Source organism: Megalobrama amblycephala, linkage group LG9, assembly GCF_018812025.1.
Source record: "Megalobrama amblycephala isolate DHTTF-2021 linkage group LG9, ASM1881202v1, whole genome shotgun sequence".
NCBI classification, from domain to species: Eukaryota; Metazoa; Chordata; class Actinopteri; order Cypriniformes; family Xenocyprididae; genus Megalobrama; species Megalobrama amblycephala.
Window position 1 is genome coordinate 30,608,905 of NC_063052.1, and position 21,006 is coordinate 30,629,910.

The 21,006-nt window shown below is 34.6% G+C and overlaps 1 protein-coding gene across 4 annotated transcripts in view; it reads right to left on the reverse strand.

Annotated features, from left to right (window-relative positions):
- The window catches only part of bicc2 (bicaudal C homolog 2), a 31,643-nt gene extending 13,695 nt beyond the window's left edge, over positions 1–17,948 (reverse strand). The window contains exons 1-11 of one of the 4 annotated variants that reach the window (XM_048202735.1): positions 17,206–17,948; positions 13,393–13,439; positions 12,901–12,970; positions 7,923–8,002; positions 7,386–7,547; positions 7,241–7,294; positions 6,183–6,377; positions 5,434–5,685; positions 2,619–2,750; positions 974–1,193; positions 710–858 (exon numbers count right to left, since the gene is read on the reverse strand). In XM_048202735.1, the coding sequence (XP_048058692.1) occupies positions 710–858; positions 974–1,193; positions 2,619–2,750; positions 5,434–5,685; positions 6,183–6,377; positions 7,241–7,294; positions 7,386–7,547; positions 7,923–8,002; positions 12,901–12,970; positions 13,393–13,439; positions 17,206–17,434 (1,590 nt within the window). In that variant the 5' untranslated portion in view covers positions 17,435–17,948. Of the gene's footprint in view, positions 1–709; positions 859–973; positions 1,194–2,618; positions 2,751–5,433; positions 5,686–6,182; positions 6,378–7,240; positions 7,295–7,385; positions 7,548–7,922; positions 8,003–8,312; positions 8,703–12,900; positions 12,971–13,392; positions 13,440–17,205 lie in introns of those variants that run through there. The other 3 variants (XM_048202737.1, XM_048202736.1, XM_048202738.1) reach the window with 3 other exon arrangements.
- Positions 17,949–21,006: the final 3,058 nt, after the last annotated feature.

Sequence of the window (21,006 nt, forward strand, 5' to 3'; positions counted from 1 at the left end):
CATAATGGTAATTCTCATTAGATGTTCATTAATGTAGTACAATATATTTAATATATTATTTTTAAATAATAAATATTTTAATTAATTTAAATATTATATATACATTTACATAATTATATTATATTAATAAATATTGTATTATAATGTTTGTGTATAGTTGAATATATTTTTATATAACAAATTGTAATTATTATATTATTTAAAAATGAAAAATATGCTCAATTATCATTAAATAAAATAGGCTTCATTTTCTATGGGCAAAATATTATGGGGTGAAATATGACCAGTATATATATATATATATATATATATATAGATTTTTTATATATTTTTACTAGTGGGTGCAGGACACTACAGTTCATTTATGTAAGTGAGGATAGCAAAATAAAGTAAACTGTGACATATTATACCCAAAAATTATTCATTCAGTGGACTACCAGTAAAATTGATAAAAATTTGGAACCAAAAATTATTCAGACACTTTGACCTGACCATGTTTTGCTAAAGTGTTATCTGACATAATTAAGATTAATTTTTTCTGTCACAGTTAAACTCTGAGATCTTTTCATATTTTATTACCATTTTAAACTATAGTGAATAAACTGTATTAATGAATGAAATGTTCAAGGTGTCTGAGTAAATTTTGGTTTGACTATATATATATGCAATACACTTGTAACTAGTAAAGGTGGTAACTGATCGTTGAAACCTTCTCTAATTTAGACTCCACTCCTTTAAGTCCAATCCGGCCATCCTCTGAGGAAACAGCCAATCCAGGTGGTGGTGTGGGGCGGGGCTTTCCAGAGAGACAGCCAATCACAGCGTCTGGAGAGGGCAGAGCACCTAAAGAATGACAAACTATTATCTATTATTTATTTAGCATAACAATCAAGCATCAGTGAAGTTAAAGAGGATGATAGCACTCATGAACCACTGACACATACACAACACACATACGCATACACACACACACCTGTCTCAGTGAGGCACAGTTGTTGCATTAACAAATTGAGCCAGTAGCTTGTGATTCCATTATTGGCCACCAGAGGGTCCACAGGCGTCTTGGTCGTCACAGAGACGTCAGACAAATTCTTGGTCATCACAGAGACCTCACTGGAGTCCAGCCCGAGCAGCAGACGTCTGGCCTCATATAGGTTAATGATGTTCCTCTCCAAACCTTTCACAACCACTGACTGGACACAGACACTTTAAACAGTTATACATATATTGATGAGCAAAAATAAAAACCAGCTGAAATGTGATTGAAACAATGTTAGTTGTTGTTTGAACACTGGGGAAAAAAATGTTGAAACATTATTTAATGCATCTTAAATCATAGTAAACAATATGCCATCTGTGCCTGAATGGTGTAGTATTTCTGATTTTGAGGTATGAATGGCTTTTGGTCTTATATTACCCACAACCCCCTGCTCTATGGAAACAGGAGCAGTGTGATGATTCCCTTTGAACCTAAAAGTCCAATTATGATACATTTTAAAGGTTCCCTAGAATTAAAAATTGAATTTACCTTGGCATAGTTAAATAACAAGAGTTCAGTACATGGAAATGACATACAGTGAGTCTCAAACTCCATTGTTTCCTCCTTCTTATATAAATCTCATTTGTGTAAAAGACCTCCGAAGAACAGGCGAATCTCAACATAACACCGACTGTTACGTAACAGTCGGGATCATTAATATGTACGCCCCCAATATTTGCATATGCCAGCTCATGTTCAAGGCATTAGACAAGGGCAGCCAGTATTAACGTCTGGATCTGTGCACAGCTGAATCATCAGACTAGGTAAGCAAGCAAGAACAATAGAGAAAAATGGCAGATGGAGCAATAATAACTGACGTGATCCATGATAACATGATATTTTTAGAGATATTTGTAAATTGTCTTTCTAAATGTTTCGTTAGCATGTTGCTAATGTACTGTTAAATGTGGTTAAAGTTACCATTGTTTCTTACTGTATTCACAGAGACAAGACTGTCGTTATTTTCATTTTTTAAACACTTGCAGTCTGTATAATTCATAAACACAAATTCATTCTTTATAAATCTCTCCAACAGTGTAGCATTAGCCGTTAGCCACGGAGCACTATCAAACTCATTCAAAATCAAATGTAAACATCCAAATAAATACTATACTTACGCGATTAGACATGCTGCATGACAAACACTTTGTAAAGATCCATTTTGAGGGTTATATTAGCTGTGTGAACTTTGTTTATGCTGTTTAAGGCAGTCAAGAGCTCGGGGGCGGGGAGCACGAGAATTTAAAGGGGCCGCACGCTGAATCGGCGCATATTTAATGATGCCCCAAAATAGGCAGTTAAAAAAATGAATTAAAAAAAATCTATGGGGTATTTTGAGCTGAAACTTCACAGACACATTAAGGGGACACCTTAGACTTATATTACATCTTGTGAAAACACGTTCTACGGCACCTTTATGATAACTAATTTAGTGATCTAATGGTGTGAATGCCCCTGATAATACCTGCAGTGTCAAGACCTTAAAATATGTACCCATAATTTTAGTCTGTAGTAGAAGTATATGAATTTCACATTTATATGCATCCCTTTTTGTGACAGGTGCATTGTGCTGTAGTACCTTCGCTGTCTGCTTGACCTTCGGTTTGACGCTGATGAAAACGCCCAGACTCTGCATCATCTGAGCGAGTTTCCGAGGGTCAGAATCTCCCTCGTCCTTCAAATCGAACATCAGACAGACAGGCAGACAGTCCTGCATGAGAACAGACACAGTCAGACACGAACAAGACGGCCCAGAGGAGACACACACATTGACAGAATCTTATAAATATGTTGTTGTTTATTATATCATCCATGCCGTGTACGCTGTTAATCCATTATGCTGCTAATCCTGTCAGAACAGCATCTAGTTTCACATTACATGACACTTTCTCTGATATCTCCTAATGCAGTGACATTCAGACATTTTAACTGTGACATACATGTTATCTGAGGCCACAGTATAATGAATGAATGTTATACACATTTTCACACTTGCGTATATGTAGATGTTGCAGTTAATGATTTTGTTGGGTCTACTGTTGTTTAAAGTTTAATAAAATTGAAAAATGAATGTGAAAGCAGCACTTTGGGAGAAATTACCAGTTAATTATATTGAATACAGACTGACCCAATGTTATTTTAGTATGATTAATATACTATTATAGTACTTATTTTTTTATTTAATTTTAGTAATTTTGTTGTTGTATGTTTTTCTTTCTTTAATAATATATCTATTTAGATTTTATTCTTTTTTTATTTCAGGTTTAGTTTGTGTCATTTTAGTACAACAACAACTAAAACTAAACTAAACAAAATAGAAATGTTGTAAGTTATTTTGTATTTATTTCAATTAAAGTTTATTTTATGCCAATTAATGTTTTTTAAATATTTTTATGTTAGGTTTTAGTTTACACCAGCAACACCGGACTGACCCAAACCCTAAAAAAGAACATTATGCATTTATCAAATTAAAAAAAGGTAACTGAAATAAAATAAAATATAAAAAAAGTACTTATTTTATTTCAGTTAATTGCAAAGGCAACATTTCTATATGCCATTTAGTTTACATTGAAGTATTAAAATCACTAAAACTGAAATAAAAATGAATGTAATCTATATAGACATTGAAAAAACTAACTAAAATGACAAAAACAGCAAAACTTTACCTAAAATTACAATTAAACTGAAAAATACTCAAATAAAAACATTCAAAATATTCCTAAAAACAAAAATAGTACATTAAAGCTATTAAAATAACACTGTATCTCGCTTCTTGTCTCAGCACACACACCCTTACAAAAATAAGTATACTTCAAGTTCATTTTAAGTACATACTTGAGTATGGTTCAAATATATTTTTAATTATACTTTATGTAGTAAGTATACTAATAGCAATGTACAAGTAGGACACTTACAAGTATACTACTAGTACATTGATATTAGTGTACTTACTACATAAAGTAGGCTATACTTAAAAATATACTTAAGTAGTATTGAAATAGTACACTTAGTACAACTAGTTTACAAATATGTTTTTCATTTGTACTGTAACAATACTCAGTGCTTCCCACACATTGACTTTACTTGGGCGGGCCGCGCAGGTTTATTAACGGCCGCCAAAGTATATTTGGAGACACATTTTTGCTTTTATTATTTTTATCCTCTTATACTTTTATATCCGCCCAAGATAATGAAACCATCCGCGATCGATTAACTAGTCGTTTCGTACCTGCTCGTTATGTGTGCGTCAGAACTGTTTACTCCCGCTGACATTCCCACGGGCGCTGCATTTTGCAAAGTCACAAGGGGGCGCTGTTGCGCGTTCTATAAGCTCACGCAACAGTGCTAAGTTCAGACTGCTTCAAAGTGATTCTCAATCAATGAAAAGCGCAGATTTATGCCAAGCGATTGCTAATGAACTCAAGTTGATGAATTATTACAATGTCAACTTTATGACCTTTATATAAAATGTTTTAGAAGGTTGTAAGAATCTGAAGGATCAGCCTGCAATATTACAGACATTTCAAAATAAGAGTCCCGGTGTATTTCGGGCTTGTTTATAATTAAAAGTCACACGCTAAGTTTTTTCTTTTTCTTTTGGGCATTATTGGTGTTTTGGTTACACAATAAATTGTATTTAATTTGATTTCCATTTAATTTATAGTAAATTATTGTAGTCTTCCCCACAGGAAGAAAAGACTAAGAACATTATTTGACACATATATTATTTATTATATAAATTTTACTAGTAAAATCTGTGCCCCATTCACTGAGAGAGACACTATATGACAGCAAGGAGAACGAAGGAAAAGGAGAACCATTTAAATGCTGTAATTTTGCATAATTTACAAGGCATAATAATGCATAATATTAGTATGTAATTAAATGTAATATGCTATGTAATTAAAATTAATTTCAGTAAATAAAAATACTGTTAAAAATCATACATTATTTGTTTGTCACATGTAGTAGACCATTTTTGTGCTATGGATAATAGGATGATTTTTCACCCGGTTACAACCGCAAGTATATTTCAAACCTGTGGGAAGCACTGATACTACAAGTGAACTTATAGGTACTGATAGTTTACTAGTCAAATACTTGTAGCACATTTTTTAGTTTATGAAAGTACACTTTGAAGTATACTCTAGGTAGAATACTAGTTTAGTAGTTTTTTACTTCAAGTATACTTGTAAGTTTTCTTTAAGTGAACTTAACATCATACTTATATTTTACTATTTATATATTAGTTTTGCACTTTAAGTATACTACTATATTTCTATTTAGGTATTAATTTTTATACTTGAAATATACCTTTAACTGTACTTTTAAGTAGATTTGAAGTAAATTCGTAGACAGTATACTGACAGCACACTTGAATAAACTTTTTGTACCATCAGCTGCTGTCGAGCGAGGCACACTCCGTCGGCCGTGCCCTGGATGAGGAGCGAGGGTGTGTGTTGCGGAGCGCTGAGGTCGGGCAGGATGATCTGAGTGTTTGTCTGATGCATCACGGTGAGAAAGTTTGCTCCGTTTTGACCCAACAGGAACAGGTGCTGCTGTGAGGTGACGTCCAGCTGTGTGCTCACCATCACTCCCGTCAAACCCGAGCCCAGCAGCAGCTCCATGAGGACGCAGGTCGCCTTCTGCAGAGGTCAAAGGTCAAGGAATAATTGCACTGCCCTGCAACATATTTGCTGAATGAAATCTAATACTTTTTTCTTGCTAATTTTGGGGTCTTGATTCCAATGTTTTTCTCTAGCACGTCACTTTTTCACAAAATATGATGTTTATTTTGTTGCATTTTTTTTTTTTTTTTTTTTTTTCAAAAGTTTCTTGGGGAAACACAAAAGCTTTGAAATATATTTTTTCTCTGCCATCTCAAATTCTTTCCATACCAATGTCATACCAATATATATATATATATATATATGGAGCCCCTATAGGGACATGGTGATGGAAAAAAAAATTAGATGGAAGGAAAAATTATATTTTAATGCTTTTGCGTTTCCCCAAGAAACTTTTGTGTTCTTTTGCAAGTGAACGCAAAATTTCAGAATTGCGACTTTATATTATATCTGACTTTACAACACGCAATTCTGACTTCATATCACGTGGTGTCATATCTGAACACGTGCGTCACCTTCACGGTAGCAGTGTTTCCTTGCACTCCTCTCACGCTGCAGGTGCTGCAGTAAAGTTTGGGCTGTGTTCTGAAGCTCACGCTCACTCCAAACGCCTGAGCCACGTGCTGGATCACCGGTGACCCCGTATCGGCCACCACACCCCCCACAAGGGTCACAGGGAGGTCAAAGGTCAGCACCAGAGGCTGCAGGTCCTGCAGGTCACAAACTTATGCAAATCACACCAGATTCACATGCACATACATCCGTAAAACACATATTTGGATCTAATTATATGAACACTGAAAGTCACATATTTGAATATAATTAATTTATTAGAATGACAGCCTTATTAATTTCCATTATACTTAATGGTGTTTCTCACTAGATTTTCATTACTGTAGTGCAATATTTTTAAATCAGCATGAAAATTAAATGTAGAATAACAAATATTACAACTGCGATTTTTAAATTATTTTTATATTTTGTAATATATTGATATGTTATATTAATATATTAATATTATAATCAGGGTTATTATTGTTAACTACAAACATTACTTGAAATAAAATAAAAATGAACTGAAATAAAATATAAAAAAAAAACACTTACATTTACTTACTATTTACTTTTTTTTTTACACCAAAGCAACATTTCTCATTTTCATTTAGTTTGTTGAAATACTAAAATAATAAAAACACAAATAAAAATGATTCAACTTTAGCTAAAATTAAAATAAAAAATATAAAAACATAAAATCTAATTCAAAATTTTAACATTTTTTAAAAACATTTTGATACAAAAATAACACTGATTATAATATTACATAAATGTATTATATAATTTATAATATCTTTTTATATATTTTAATATATTATTATTTATATTGTAATTAAATATAAAAATGTGTTTTCATAAAAATAAGGTTACAATGCAAATAACAGTTGGTCCATTGTGACTTTTCTTTTACTATGGGCTGAAATATGAGACATAAAAACACATATCTGAATCTAAATATATAAAAACTGAATATAAAGTCAAATATAATGAATATTTATTAGAATCCCGCCTCACTGACCCGGATCTGTCTCCGCGCAGACTCCACCCCCTGAACCGGCCCGGCGATTGACACCTGCAGGTATGTGAAAAATGTAGTATGTAGTATGTTTCGACCAGTATGCAACGATGATGAGAAGAAATTCTGTGGTTTCACATCTAAGTACCTGGTTGCTCTTTTCTCCTGTTCCGTTGTTCCGGTTGGAATCAGGGAAGTGAATGTGGCAGGAAGTGTCCTCCATGACCTTCTTAATGTTCCCGCCCCCTTTACCGATCACATGAGAGTGCTCTGTGTGCGTGACGTCCATCTTCAGCGTGACCTTATTCACCTGAGCACAGGTGGGTTGGTGTGAGTCTCCACAGGACAGATAAACACAGAAGGGATAATTCACCCAAAAATGAAAATATTGTAATGATATATTCAAACCTGTATAAATTTCATTCTTCTGCTGAACACAAAAGATATTAACCAAACAGTTAATGGACCCCCTTGACTTCCATAGTATTAAAAAAAAATGACTATGGAAGCCAGAGAGGCCCATCAACTGTTTGATTACTGACATTTTTCAAAATATCTTCCTTTGTGTTCAGCAGAAGAAAGAAATTCATACAGGTTTGGAACAACTTGACAGATGATGACGACAGAATTTTAATTTTTGGGTGAACTATCACTTTAGGAGAAATGAAAGGAGGTAAATTCTCACCTTAGTCTCAAGAAGCTCCAAAATCATCCGTTTGGCCTCCAGAACATTTGCTCTTTTCCCCTCCACTTTAACATGAGGATCTAGAAACACAGAAATCATCACAATGTATTTTCCTTCTAATGCAACAAAGAAACTATTCAGAGCAAGAAAATGTGGGGGATCATTTTGACTGGATCATAAAAAGTAGCTTTGATTTCTGTCAGCAGTAAAGAAAAATCATTTAACAAGTGGAGAAAGTTTCTTTTTCCTTTGACCGTATTGTGCATGATTCATCGGTGCATGTTATTACACAGACATTTACTAAGAACGTAAATTAAATGTAAGTACACATTTGCTTTAGATTTTCTCAGTCGCTTTGGTACATTTCTCGGATCAGAATCTCAAAACTACCTGTTCAGTCTTCACATCATTGTGTCACTTGTGCACATCAAAAAAGCAGTTTCTCATTCTTTTGAATGAATTGCAAATGCGTTAGTACATTCAGGCAATTGATTATGTACAACTGTCTGCTGTTTCCTACATTATCAATTGCTAATGTCATGTTGCTCAAAATGTGTTATATGGTTCTCTGGTGAATAATCGCACCCCTCAAAACATCTAGTCATTAGTTCATCACGCAAGTCATTAAATGCAAAATGGTTGACCTAGTTATCATAATGTCAAGTATATCATCTATACATTTCTATTAGACTTTTGTAAATGTGCCCTGAATTGATGAATTTTCTGAATTTCACTAATGTATTCAGTGGAATGTAAAGCATTAGATCGGAGGTCGGCAACCCGCGGCTCATTAGCGCCCCCCTAGTGGCTCCCTGGAGCTTTTTCAAAAATGTATTAAAATGGAAGAAATATATATTTTTTGTTTTCATATGGTTTCTGTAGGAGGACAAACATGACACAAACATTCTTAACGTTTTTCAATGCTGTAAAAATGTGTATAATAAATATTAAATTTCAACATTTCTGTCAACGAAGATTTGCGTCATAGCCATCGACGTCACTTTCCCGCCGAAAGCGCGCTCCCTCAGCTGGACTGATTGGCAAAAGAACCTGCTGCGTGACTGGATTTAATAGGGGAAACTGCGAAAACGCGAGTAAAAACAAACGAATTATACTAAAGGTTGGACTCGAAAGTGTTTCTTACAACTTGTCAAATAAACCTAATCCACGGATATTGACATGTAGCCAGGAGTCGTGTTTCCTGACATTTATATGTGCCTGATTTGACGCCGAGGAAATACATAAAGCAAATCTGCCTGTGAATATTTTATATAACTACAATATAGGTTACTTAGGTTTAAATCCGCGTAATTACTTAACGTTATATCAATGTTATATATATCGTCATATTGTCCATCCCTAAAACATATAGTTTTATAGTATAGTTTTTGTCAGTGTTTATTTTAAAACGCACAATTATAAAGAATATAAGATGGAAAATATTTAATAGATGATTTGTCAACATAATATATAACAATACAATATATATGGAATGATTTTACCTCAAAATCCAACAATTTGACACAAAATGATAACTGCAAATCCATGTTTCTCTGCTGGAGTCCAGCTGTTTCTGTGAATTGCACCGATCCATTTGCTTCTTTTTTCTGTAGCTTTCAGAAGTTTTTAAATATGTACCTCGGGAATACCTCATTATGTATTTGTAGCCTACTTAGTCATTTTGATAGTAGGCTAATATAGCTAATATACACTTACAGCCTGTGTTGCCTTCATATAAGGCTTATATAAGGCTTTTAATTTTTTGCGGCTCCAGACAGATTTGTTTTTTGTTTTTTTGGTCCAATATGGCTCTTTGAACATATTGGGTTGCCGACCCCTGCATTAGATCAACCAATGACACAACCAGTTCTCTAAAGCAGCTCAAAGATGCATGTCATGAATCTTCAACTGGAAAGCATATATAGACAGAGCACAACACAAGAGTTTCATTTCTAAATGTGCAGCCGAACGTTTGGAGAAAAACCTTTTCTCAATCATTCAAGCATTTCGTAGACATAACAGGTATGTATTTCAGCAATGTGCACTGCATACTACAGTTTTTCTCAGTCACTTTGGTACATTTCTCGAATCATCCTTACAATTTGCAAAACTGTCTGTTCGTTTCTCGAAATAATTCGTACAAACAGCAAAACATATTGCAAAATACTGGAACTTGCTCAAAATCCTTAGTTCATCTCTCAAAAGCAAATATTTATGTCAATGAACATATCAGTGCCATCAGAATGACACGTCCTTGTGTCATTGTTCTCGAACATGATAGTCAAAATGCTTAGCCATGTTGTCAATATAACAGTGATGAATATTTCAGATGTAGTCTAAACTATGGCTGTGGTTTTTATGAAAGTGAACAAATTACTGTAAAATGTCCTTGTGATAAATAAAAAAGACAAGACTATATATACATACACTGTATATATGTATTCATGTGTGATATAGTATGTGTCGGTATAACGTTCATTTAGCCTACTATACTGTAAGTGTAAAGCAAGTGTAATATGCATCTGTAAGTGTAAAAATGCCACTGTAATATTAAGATTATAGCATGCACATTAGTGTGCAGTGCACATTGCTGAAATACATACCTGTTATATAAACGCTTGAATGATTGAGGAAAAGGTTTTTCTCCAAACGTTCGGCTGCACATTTAGACCCGCATAAGCCATTGTATGGTCATGATTGAAACCATAGTTCACAATAGTGGGGCCTCATTTCACCAGAAACGTGCCTACGCCCTTTGCCTTATCTACCTCTTCCTCTGTTTTGCCTCCCTACCTTCTACCCCACATCCTTACTCTTCGTCTTCTTCCCAGCTGTTGACCCTGTTCTTCCATTATCAGAAATTGAAACTCTTGTGTTGTGCTCTGTCTATATATGCTTTCCAGTTGAAGATTCATGACATGCATCTTTGAGCTGCTTTAGAGAACTGGTTGTGTCATTGGTTGATTTAATGCTTTACATTCCACTGAATACATTAGTGAAATTCAGAAAATTCATCAATTCAGGACACGTTTAAAAAAGTCTAATAGAAATGTATAGATGATATACTTGACATTATGATAACTAGGTCAACCATTTTGCATTTAATGACTTGTGTGATGAACTAATGACTAGATGTTTTGAGGGGTGCGATTATTCACCAGAGAACCATATAACACATTTTGAGCAACATGACATTAGCAATTGATAATGTAGGAAATAGCAGACAGTTGTACATAATCAATTGCCTGAATGTACTAAAGCATTTGCAATTTGTTCAAAAGAATGAGAAACTGCTTTTTTGATGTGCACAAGTGACACAATGATGTGAAGACTGAACAGGTTTTGAGAATTTCAATTCTGATCCGAGAAATGTATCAAAGCGACTGAGAAAAACTGTAATGTGCATGCTATAATCTTAATATTACAGTGGCATTTTTACACTTACAGATGCATATTACACTTGCTTTACACTTACAGTATAGCAGGCTAAATGAACGTTATACCGACACATACTATATCACACATGAATACATATATACAGTGTATGTATATATAGTCTTGCCTTTTTTATTTATCACAAGGACATTTTACAGTAATTTGTTCATTGTCATAAAAACCATAGCCATAGTTTAGACTACATCTGAAATATTCATCACTGTTATATTGACAACATGGCTAAGCATTTTGACTATCATGTTCGAGAACAATGACACAAGGACGTGTCATTCTGATGGTACTGATATGTTCATTGACATAAATACTTGCTTTTGAGAGATGGACTAAGGATTTTGAGCAAGTTCCAGTATTTTACAGGTAATCCAATATGTTGTGCTGTTTGTACGAATAATTTTGAGAAATGAACAGACAGTTTTGCAAATTATACGGATGATTCGAGAAATGTACCAAAGTGACTGAGAAAAACTGTAAAAGGATAGTTCACCCAAAAATATAAATTCTGTCATCACTCACTATTGTTTCCATCCAAAGTTGCAAATTTAACTTGTGCACAAATTGGAATATTGCATAAAACATTCACGAATAGAGAAGCCTTTCCATCTCATGTGTTCAAGAGAACAAATTCATCACTTCCTGGACAAATGGCAGTTTGGGAACGCAATCATGTGAGACGCTTTTGTGAGAGAATTAAAGCAGATCATTCTGGTAACAGACTATGGCTCAGGCATTTTAGAAAGATCAAACCAACATTTACAGATGCAGTCAAATGAAACTGGTCCACTGTTATTCAAACACATCCACTGTTGAGGCAAAGTCAAGTGAGTTTTTTGTTGCGCATCGAGGGATTTATTCAGTAAATGTGTTTCCATCATAGTTTATACGCATGTCTTTTTAATCGATAAAAAAAATTTATCTGCCTCAATTGAGCACATAAATTTTTTATGTGCATCTTTTAGAATTCATGCACATCTTGCCATTTCCATCCAGTCCAATTTGACCAATATCCCAAAATGCACATAAAAATAGGTGGATGGAAACATAGCTATTTACTCCCCACATGCTTCTATTTTAAATCTCATCTGCATATTCACCCGTAATGCATGAAGATGCGTTGCACCAGGTCAGAAGTCAGTGATGGCAAATGTAATTGCATGTAACCAAACACTTATAGTGCATGTGTCATACTGACGCTAAAACAAAAATGAGTGAAGGATTTACTTTGAAACTTTCACTCAGACACTTCTAGTAAATTTCACAAATAATTGCAAAAAAATGGCAAGTAACACACTGAATGAAACATGAAAAGTAGAAAAACTGAAATTGAAAGGTATTTTCTTGTAAAACAATAATCATTGTTCTATTTACAACTTTGAGTGCACTTTTATGATACTTTTATGGTGCTTTTGAACTTTTGGGTCATTGTATGTAAAACAGCAGCTCAGACATTTAGCTAAACGTCTGTTAATGTGTTTGAAACAACATGAGGGTCAGTAAATGATGAGAAAATTGCAACATCACTCACCTTTCTTTGATTTTGCACCGATCTTCAGCTTGGACGGCCATTTCACCTGCGTGTGTGTTTCTCTCATCACCTGAAACAATGAGCGTGTGAGGAAGAGAAACTCAGCGTTCAAAAGACATTCAATTTGCATCTTCAGATCCTCCATTCAACAGAGACAATGGCTCATTAGCATCTCAAAGCTTCTTGTTTTGCCTTCATAACACCTAAATCTGTTGTGTGTGTTTGGGACAAAATCACTTGAGTAACTTTTTCCTTTCAGCAAACTGCACTGCAGCACCATGTGATCTTCATACTAAAACATACACGTCTGTTTGATGCCTTCAGATGGCAGCTGCTTTGACAGGATTCATGTAGGTTACAGACACACTAAAGAACTCAATTTATTGTGAGGTTCTTCACATAAACAGTTAGATATGAAAATGAGAATGTGGTTCATATCAGGCTCCGATTAAAGACAAGTTCAAATTAGATGTATTATATTTGAACTCTTACCTTCTCGAAGAACTCCTCGCCTGACAGTCCAGAACCTTCTGCAGGAGCTAAAGACAGGGTGATATGACATATTTTATCAAAGATATTTAAATTACATACCAAACAAAATTTAAATAATCAACAGAATTTAAATATTACATTTATAATGCATATTTGGCATGCTGTTCACACATTTATATTGACTATTTCTAAACTATATGTAGACAATATATAGGCTGCCTGTATAATACTATATATGCTTTAGACAGAACGATCGATAGAACAATAGATAGATAGACAGAACGATAGATAGATAGACAGACAGACAGACAGACAGACAGATAGATAGATAGATAGATAGATAGAACAATAGATAGATAGATAGACAGATATAGATAGATAGACAGAACGAGATAGACAGATAGATAGAACGAAAGATCAATAGATAAATAGATCGATAGAACGATAGATAGACAGATAGATAGAACCATAAAACGATAGACAGACAAACAGATAGATAGATAGATAGATAGAACAATATATATAGATAGAGATGGATAGACAGAACGATAGACAGAATGATAGACAGAACGATAGACAGAATGAGACAGATAGATAGAAAGAACGAGATAGACAGATAGATAGAATGAAAGATATATAGATAGATAGATAGATAGATAGACAGAACAATAGAACAATAGATAGATAGATACAACCATAAAACGATAGACAGACAAACAGATAGATAGATAGATAGATAGATAGATAGATAGATAGATAGATAGACAGACAGAACGGTAGACAGAACGATAGACAGAACGATAGACAGAATGAGATAGATAGATAGATAGTTAGAACAATATATATAAATAGAGAGAGAGAGAGATAGATAGACAGAAGGGTAGACAGAACGAGACAGATAGATTGATAAATAGATAGAACAATATATATAGATAGATAGATAGACAGAACGATAGACAGAACGATAGACAGAATGAGATAGATAGATAGATAGATAGATAGACAGAACGATAGACAGAATGAGATAGATAGATAGATAGATAGATAGATAGATAGATAGATAGATAGATAGATAGATAGATAGATAGATAGATAGATAGATAGATAGATAGATAGATAGATAGATAGGTAACACTTTACTTGAAGGGGTGTGCATAAGACTGACATGACACCTTCATAATCATGACATGACACGTGTCATGAATATGAAGGAGGTTTTATGAATGTTTATGACAACTGTCATTAAATGTCATTCACTCAATTATGTCATTTTTAATGCAAAGATGACATTGTTTGAGATGTCCGAGTTATGACAACTTGACATAAACCAACACATCATAACCTGTCAGTGTCTTTGTCATGACAACTTGACATCATTTAGCTTTATCGGTTAACATTACATTAAACTGTCATGTAGTTGGTTTTGACATGAGGCCATTATAATAGTGTCATAAATATGTATCTTGAGCTCAAGCACAGTGGTACAAATTGAACTTGTCATTAAAATGTCATTAAGTGACAATACTCTGACAAATAATTTTATAACAGCGTCATGACTATTTTTCATTTCATGTTTTTTTTTTTCGTTTTTTTTGGTTTTTTTAAGTTTCCTCCAACAGAAGGTCAGATAATAGACAATTTCAAATTTCGTAAAGAAGATGACACTGTTATAAAATAATGGTAACACTTTATTTTAGGGTCTTTCAACTAGTTGCTTATTACTATTAGCATTCATATGGCTAAAATATTGGCTATTTATTAGTACTTATAAAGCACATGTTAATGCCTTATTCTGCATGATCTTATTCTACATTCTCAATCCTACCCAATACCTAAACTTAACAATTAACTATAATAAGCAGTAAATTAAGAGTTTATTGAGGGAAAAGTCATAGTTAATCGTTTATATATGTGTTCCCTATATTGAAATGTTACCAAAATAATGTAATGTAATGTTAACCCATAAAGCTAATTAGTTTTTTTAAGTTTGATAATTAATCTGCTATGTCATGTTTATGACAGGTTATGATGTTTTGCTAATGTCAAGTTGTCATGACAAAGACACTGACAGGTTATGATGTGTTGGTTTATGTCAAGTTGTCATAACTCAGACATCTCAAACAATGTCATCTTTGCATTAAAAATGACATAATTGAGCGAATGACATTTAATGACAGTTGCCATAAACATTCATAAAACCTCCTTCATATTCATGACACGTGTCATGTCAAGATTATGAAGGTGTCATGTCAGTCTTATGCACACCCCTTCAAGTAAAGTGTTACCGATAGATAGATAAATAGAGATAGATAGATAGAATGAAAGAACAATATAGAAAGATAGAGATAGATAGATAGAACGAAAAATCATATATATATATATATATATATATATATATATATATATATATAGATAGATAGATAGATAGATAGATAGATAGAACGATAGAATGATAGATAGAGATAGATAGATAGAACGAAAGATCAATATATATATAGATAGACAGATAGACAGAACAATACAACGATAGATAGATAGATAGATAGATAGATAGATAGATAGATAGATAGATAGATAGATAGACAGAATGATAGATAGATAGATAGATAGATAGATAGATAGATAGATAGATAGATAGATAGCTAGATAGATAGATAGATAGATAGATAGATAGATAGATAGATAGAATGAAAGATCAATATATATATAGATAGATAGATAGATAGACAGAGCGATAGAACGATAGATAGATAGATAGATAGATAGATAGATAGATAGATAGATAGATAGATAGATAGATAGATAGATAGATAGATAGATAGATGTTACTGTGTGTGTGTGTGTGTGTGTGTGTGTGTGTGTGAAGGGGTAGTAAAGTTAAACTCATTTGCCCCAGACTGACATTTACAGGGTTAGGCTGAACATCCCTCCTTTCATTCGCCACTCCTCATCGCCATGGGTTACACAGCTCTGCAACCAAGAATGACTGAACAACCAGTGTGTGTGTGTGTGTGTGTACGCAAAAGAAAAAGACCCCAAAGTCGCTTCTGAGAAACGGCGTCAAACAGCAAAGTTATGTTAGAGCAACCGATGCTGACGCAAAACTAATTCAGCTCCTGTGAAAGAAGCAAACACTCCCAACTAAAGACACAATGAGCAGCTACTCCAGCACAAACACAGAACAGATTACAGCAAGAACCAGGATTAAAGCTGAGTGTGTAAGTGCAGCTTTTGTGCTCCAGTCATGAATGATTCCTCAAATCATGTGTGTTGTTGAGGAGATTATTATGCTGTTGCTTTTCCCCTGCTAGACCAGAAAACAGCTGAAAAAAACCCAACAGACACACGATGAGGGAGGAACCCGAGCCATATCTACAGACCAGAAGAGACGAGAGAGCAGGACTTTTGAACACCACACAGAAACAAGGAAGAGCATCTACACCAGATCAACACAAACACATCCACGCTTCCACCGCTCTCTCCTCTGACAAGCTCAATCTGTTTCTCGCTCTTCATCTCTGAGGGATTTGAATGTCAACCTGAGCTCATGTTGATGAATCGCAGACCGTTAACTCGACTCAACTCCAGAATCTTCCTGGACAGCTCATGATAACAGACCATTAAACCTGTTCATCACACCAGAACCACCACACAAATGTTTGCGGACGGGCCACATCCATCTAAATCTCACACACACCGAAGGACATTTTGCTGGGAATCATAACAGATTGGTTTCGAAACGGGTTTGCATAGAAAAATCACACAGATTAATGAAGCTTCTACAGAAAACTATGACATTGATCAAACACACACCGTACAGCATGAGCTCCAGCTTCTTCCGGTCGATCCGGAATCTCTCCTCCACACACTCCGGATCTGAAGGTTCCTGGTTCTGAAGTTCAGATCCTTCATCGTCCTCGTCCTCATCCTCCTCCTCCTTCTTGTTCTGGTTTTGGTCCTGGTCCTGGTCCAGTTGTGGTCGGTCGCAGGGCTCTGGTTCAGGAGACTCAGGCACAGTGCTGCACGTCTCTGAGGCCGCCATAGCAAAAGTGTGTGTGTGCGTCCATCAGGGTGACCAAGGAAACGGAAAAAAGAGGGGCCCGGAGAAACCCCCACCCTACACACACACACACACACACACACACACACCTCAGAACAGAGAAATAGACGACATCACACCTCTCTAACAGAGAACACACTCTCACTGCTCAGAAAACTTCAATGAGAAGTCTTTTAAAGTCTCCCTGTGGTGAAAATCAAGTTTTTAATGTTGTTTATATGTCTATGTGGTGTTTTTAATATGCTTTAAGACAGACCATGTGCAAATTCATAAGTCAACACCATTGCTGAGTATTTTCTCTTTAAAACTGCAGTGATCTAAAGTCAAAAACGCTGGTGTTTCTTATATCACAAACTTGTAACCAATGTGCCGGCGGGCTTATGACCGCTCAGAAGCAGTCTCAAGAGAAGCCAGGTTATCATATTTTTCTGTTGATGTAAAAATCGGGTAATTTTAGCAATATAGCGGGTGTATGATGTATATTACGATGTTATGATGAACTATATGCCTTTCTCCACTGACGTTCTGAGATGTTCAAAGCGTTTCTAAGGATACTGATTTTTAGAAGGCAGCTGTCTGACTCTTGAATGTGAACATGGTTTGTGTAACATAGCAACACATTATTAGCAGCTGTTTGATAATGTAGTCAAGAAAAAGGCCAATCATATTAATTACCGTCATCATATGTCCGACGATGTAAAAAGTGATGCCATTGTGCAGCGTTTACCTCAGTAAGTTGACCGAGTGGATCTCGTCTGAGAGGAATGGACGTGGGGTTAATTAGCATATTCATAGATCAAGCTATTTTAAGGCATGAAGAAATGTTGAGTTTTAAGGGGTACAATTATTGACTACAGGGGGACTTTAAGTATCATTATTGTTTCTCATACAAATTTTAAATATAAAGGTTTATTATTGGAATCGACGGTTCCATGATGAACCTGGTAAATGTTCTTTAGATTATTCAAATGTTCTTCACATTAAGAAAAATGGTTCTTTTAAGAACTGTTCACTGAAAGGTTCTTTGAGGAACCTTCTAATACGGCATCAGTGCAAAACTCCTCTTTATTTTTAAGTGGGTTATTGACAAATAAAATCTTTTAAAAAAATCTTTTTGAAACTGATGTAATGCATATTTGTGAGTCATGAACAATGCATTTAAACAAGTTTCAGTTGTAAAATAACATTTCAAAGTGTTTAAAGGTGCCGTAGAATGTGTTTTCACAAGATGTAATATAAGTCTAAGGTGTCCCCTGAATGTGTCTGTGAAGTTTCAGCTCAAAATACCCCATAGATTTTTTTTAATTAATTTTTTTAACTGCCTATTTTGGGGCATCATTAAATATGCGCCGATTCAGGCTGCAGTCCCTTTAAATGCTCGTGTTCCCCGCCCCCGAGCTCGCACTTGCCTTAAACAGCATAAACAAAGTTCACACAGCTAATATGACCCTCAAAATGGATCTTTACAAAGTGTTCGTCATGCAGCATGTCTAATCGCGTAAGTATGGTATTTATTTGGATGTTTACATTTGATTCTGAATGAGTTTGATGGTGCTCCGTGGCTAAAGCTAACATTACACACTGTTGGAGAGATTTATAAAGAATGAAGTTGTGTTTATGAATTATACAGACTGCAAGTGTTTAAAAATGAAAACAGCGACGGCTCTTGTCTCCGTGAATACAGTAAGAAACGATGGTAACTTTAACCACATTTAACAGTACATTAGCAACATGCTAATGAAACATTTAGAAAGACAATTCACAAATATCACTAAAAATATCATGATATTTATATGTCCATATACAACCAAATAGTTGTATATACTGTAAAAAAAGTATGTATATACTGTAGTTGTACCACCTGACATGGGAAGTGTATCAACCTACCCATACTTCAAATTAGCAGTTTTTACCAGTATTTGAGAGAGATCTACAAATCTCTGCCACAAGTATCAGTTGGGGTCCTCTGGATGATGCATTATCATATTTACTTTTATTACCTTATTAATTCATAATAAAAGAGCCATGTTTGCAGTTGTGCCATCCTTACATTTGAGCATATACAAATTGCTGGACAAAAGTTTTTTTAGGTTTCAAACTTAAAATGATGCTGTAGTATATAGTTTTTAATTTTTTATTATTAAGACAGCAATTTAAATTTGTTTGGACAGTTGCACCACCTGACATTTTGGGGGTTTAAGACAACAAAACATCAAATAATATGCATTATTTAAATGTACTAAAAATTAGAAAGTTCTTTTAGAACACAAAGTTCTCTATTGGACTACTATTATTATCAGTATAGACGTTAAAAGGATGTTTTTAAGATTTACAATACTTTGAGGATTCTTTTTCTTTTTTACTGTCTTTTCTGACAGCATTTCTTTTGTGATTCCACTCGGATTGTTTCCAAATTCCAGTAGGAATCCTGTACACATTCCTTCAGGATGGTCTGTAGGAATGTGTTCTTTATTCGTTCCCGTAAGCGCAGTGGCCTTCATAAAGCCAGTCTCCTCCCTCCCGCTGGAGAAGAGCATTTCAGACTCCTGGTTCAGGGGGAGGGGAAGCGTTTCAGGAACAATGCCAGCCACGACCCTCCGTTAACAACTCACCACCAGCACGGCTGCAGGGGCCTGTCGCCTGGCAACACTTTTGTTTACAGACAAGCAAGAAGATAAAGGATGAAAGTTATGATCTAAAGAACACTGTCAAAATCATGGCAACATGTGTTTTTCACTTTTAACTCATTTTAAATTTAAACTATACGAAATTTAACTGAGCAACTGAACTTAACCCTGTAAAGCCTGACATATGAAAATAATAGTCGAAAAAAATTATTATTAAACCTTTAGACCTGTTTTATTTTTTTGTATCATATGATACATCAAGCTTTTATGGCTTATATAGTACATATGGAAGAAAAAGTAAGATAAAATTCTGATGCTTGTAATGTAAACCGATGACTTTTTCAGTAAAGTTTTGATCATGTTGATCATTTAGAGGCCTTAGAAATTATGTATCAAATATGACATTAGACATTATAGGGTTAAGTTTTTTAATTGAATTGTGAAAGTTTTTTCAGTGATGACGAGAGACAAGGAAAAAAAATACAAAACTTCTAATAAAACATCTAAAGTTGCTTGACATCTAATTTACAGTCTGTCCTTCAATCTTCTGCTCAGTTCCAATCGACCTCTCTTCTGCTCAAGAATTCAAACCACATAAGAGCTGCCTATCCTTCAAACTTCATCTTTTTAAAAAAAAAAATTTAAAGGCTGCCAAGCCAACATTTAATATTTGTCTTGACAAACTCGTGTCTAGTTTTAGATTAATGTTTGTGTGTGATGTAATGCAAGTTTGACACATTTAGTCGAGTCTGGATGATGGAAAGATAAAAATTTTCGTTTAACAATGCTCCAGGAGGCTACAAACTGTAACAGTGTAGCCTATATTTGCACTGTACGGGGAAAAAAAGTTCAAATAATCTAACCAAATCATTCACAAAACAAATCGGGCCCTCCCTCAAAATCGGTTCTCCTACCTGTCAGTTAATA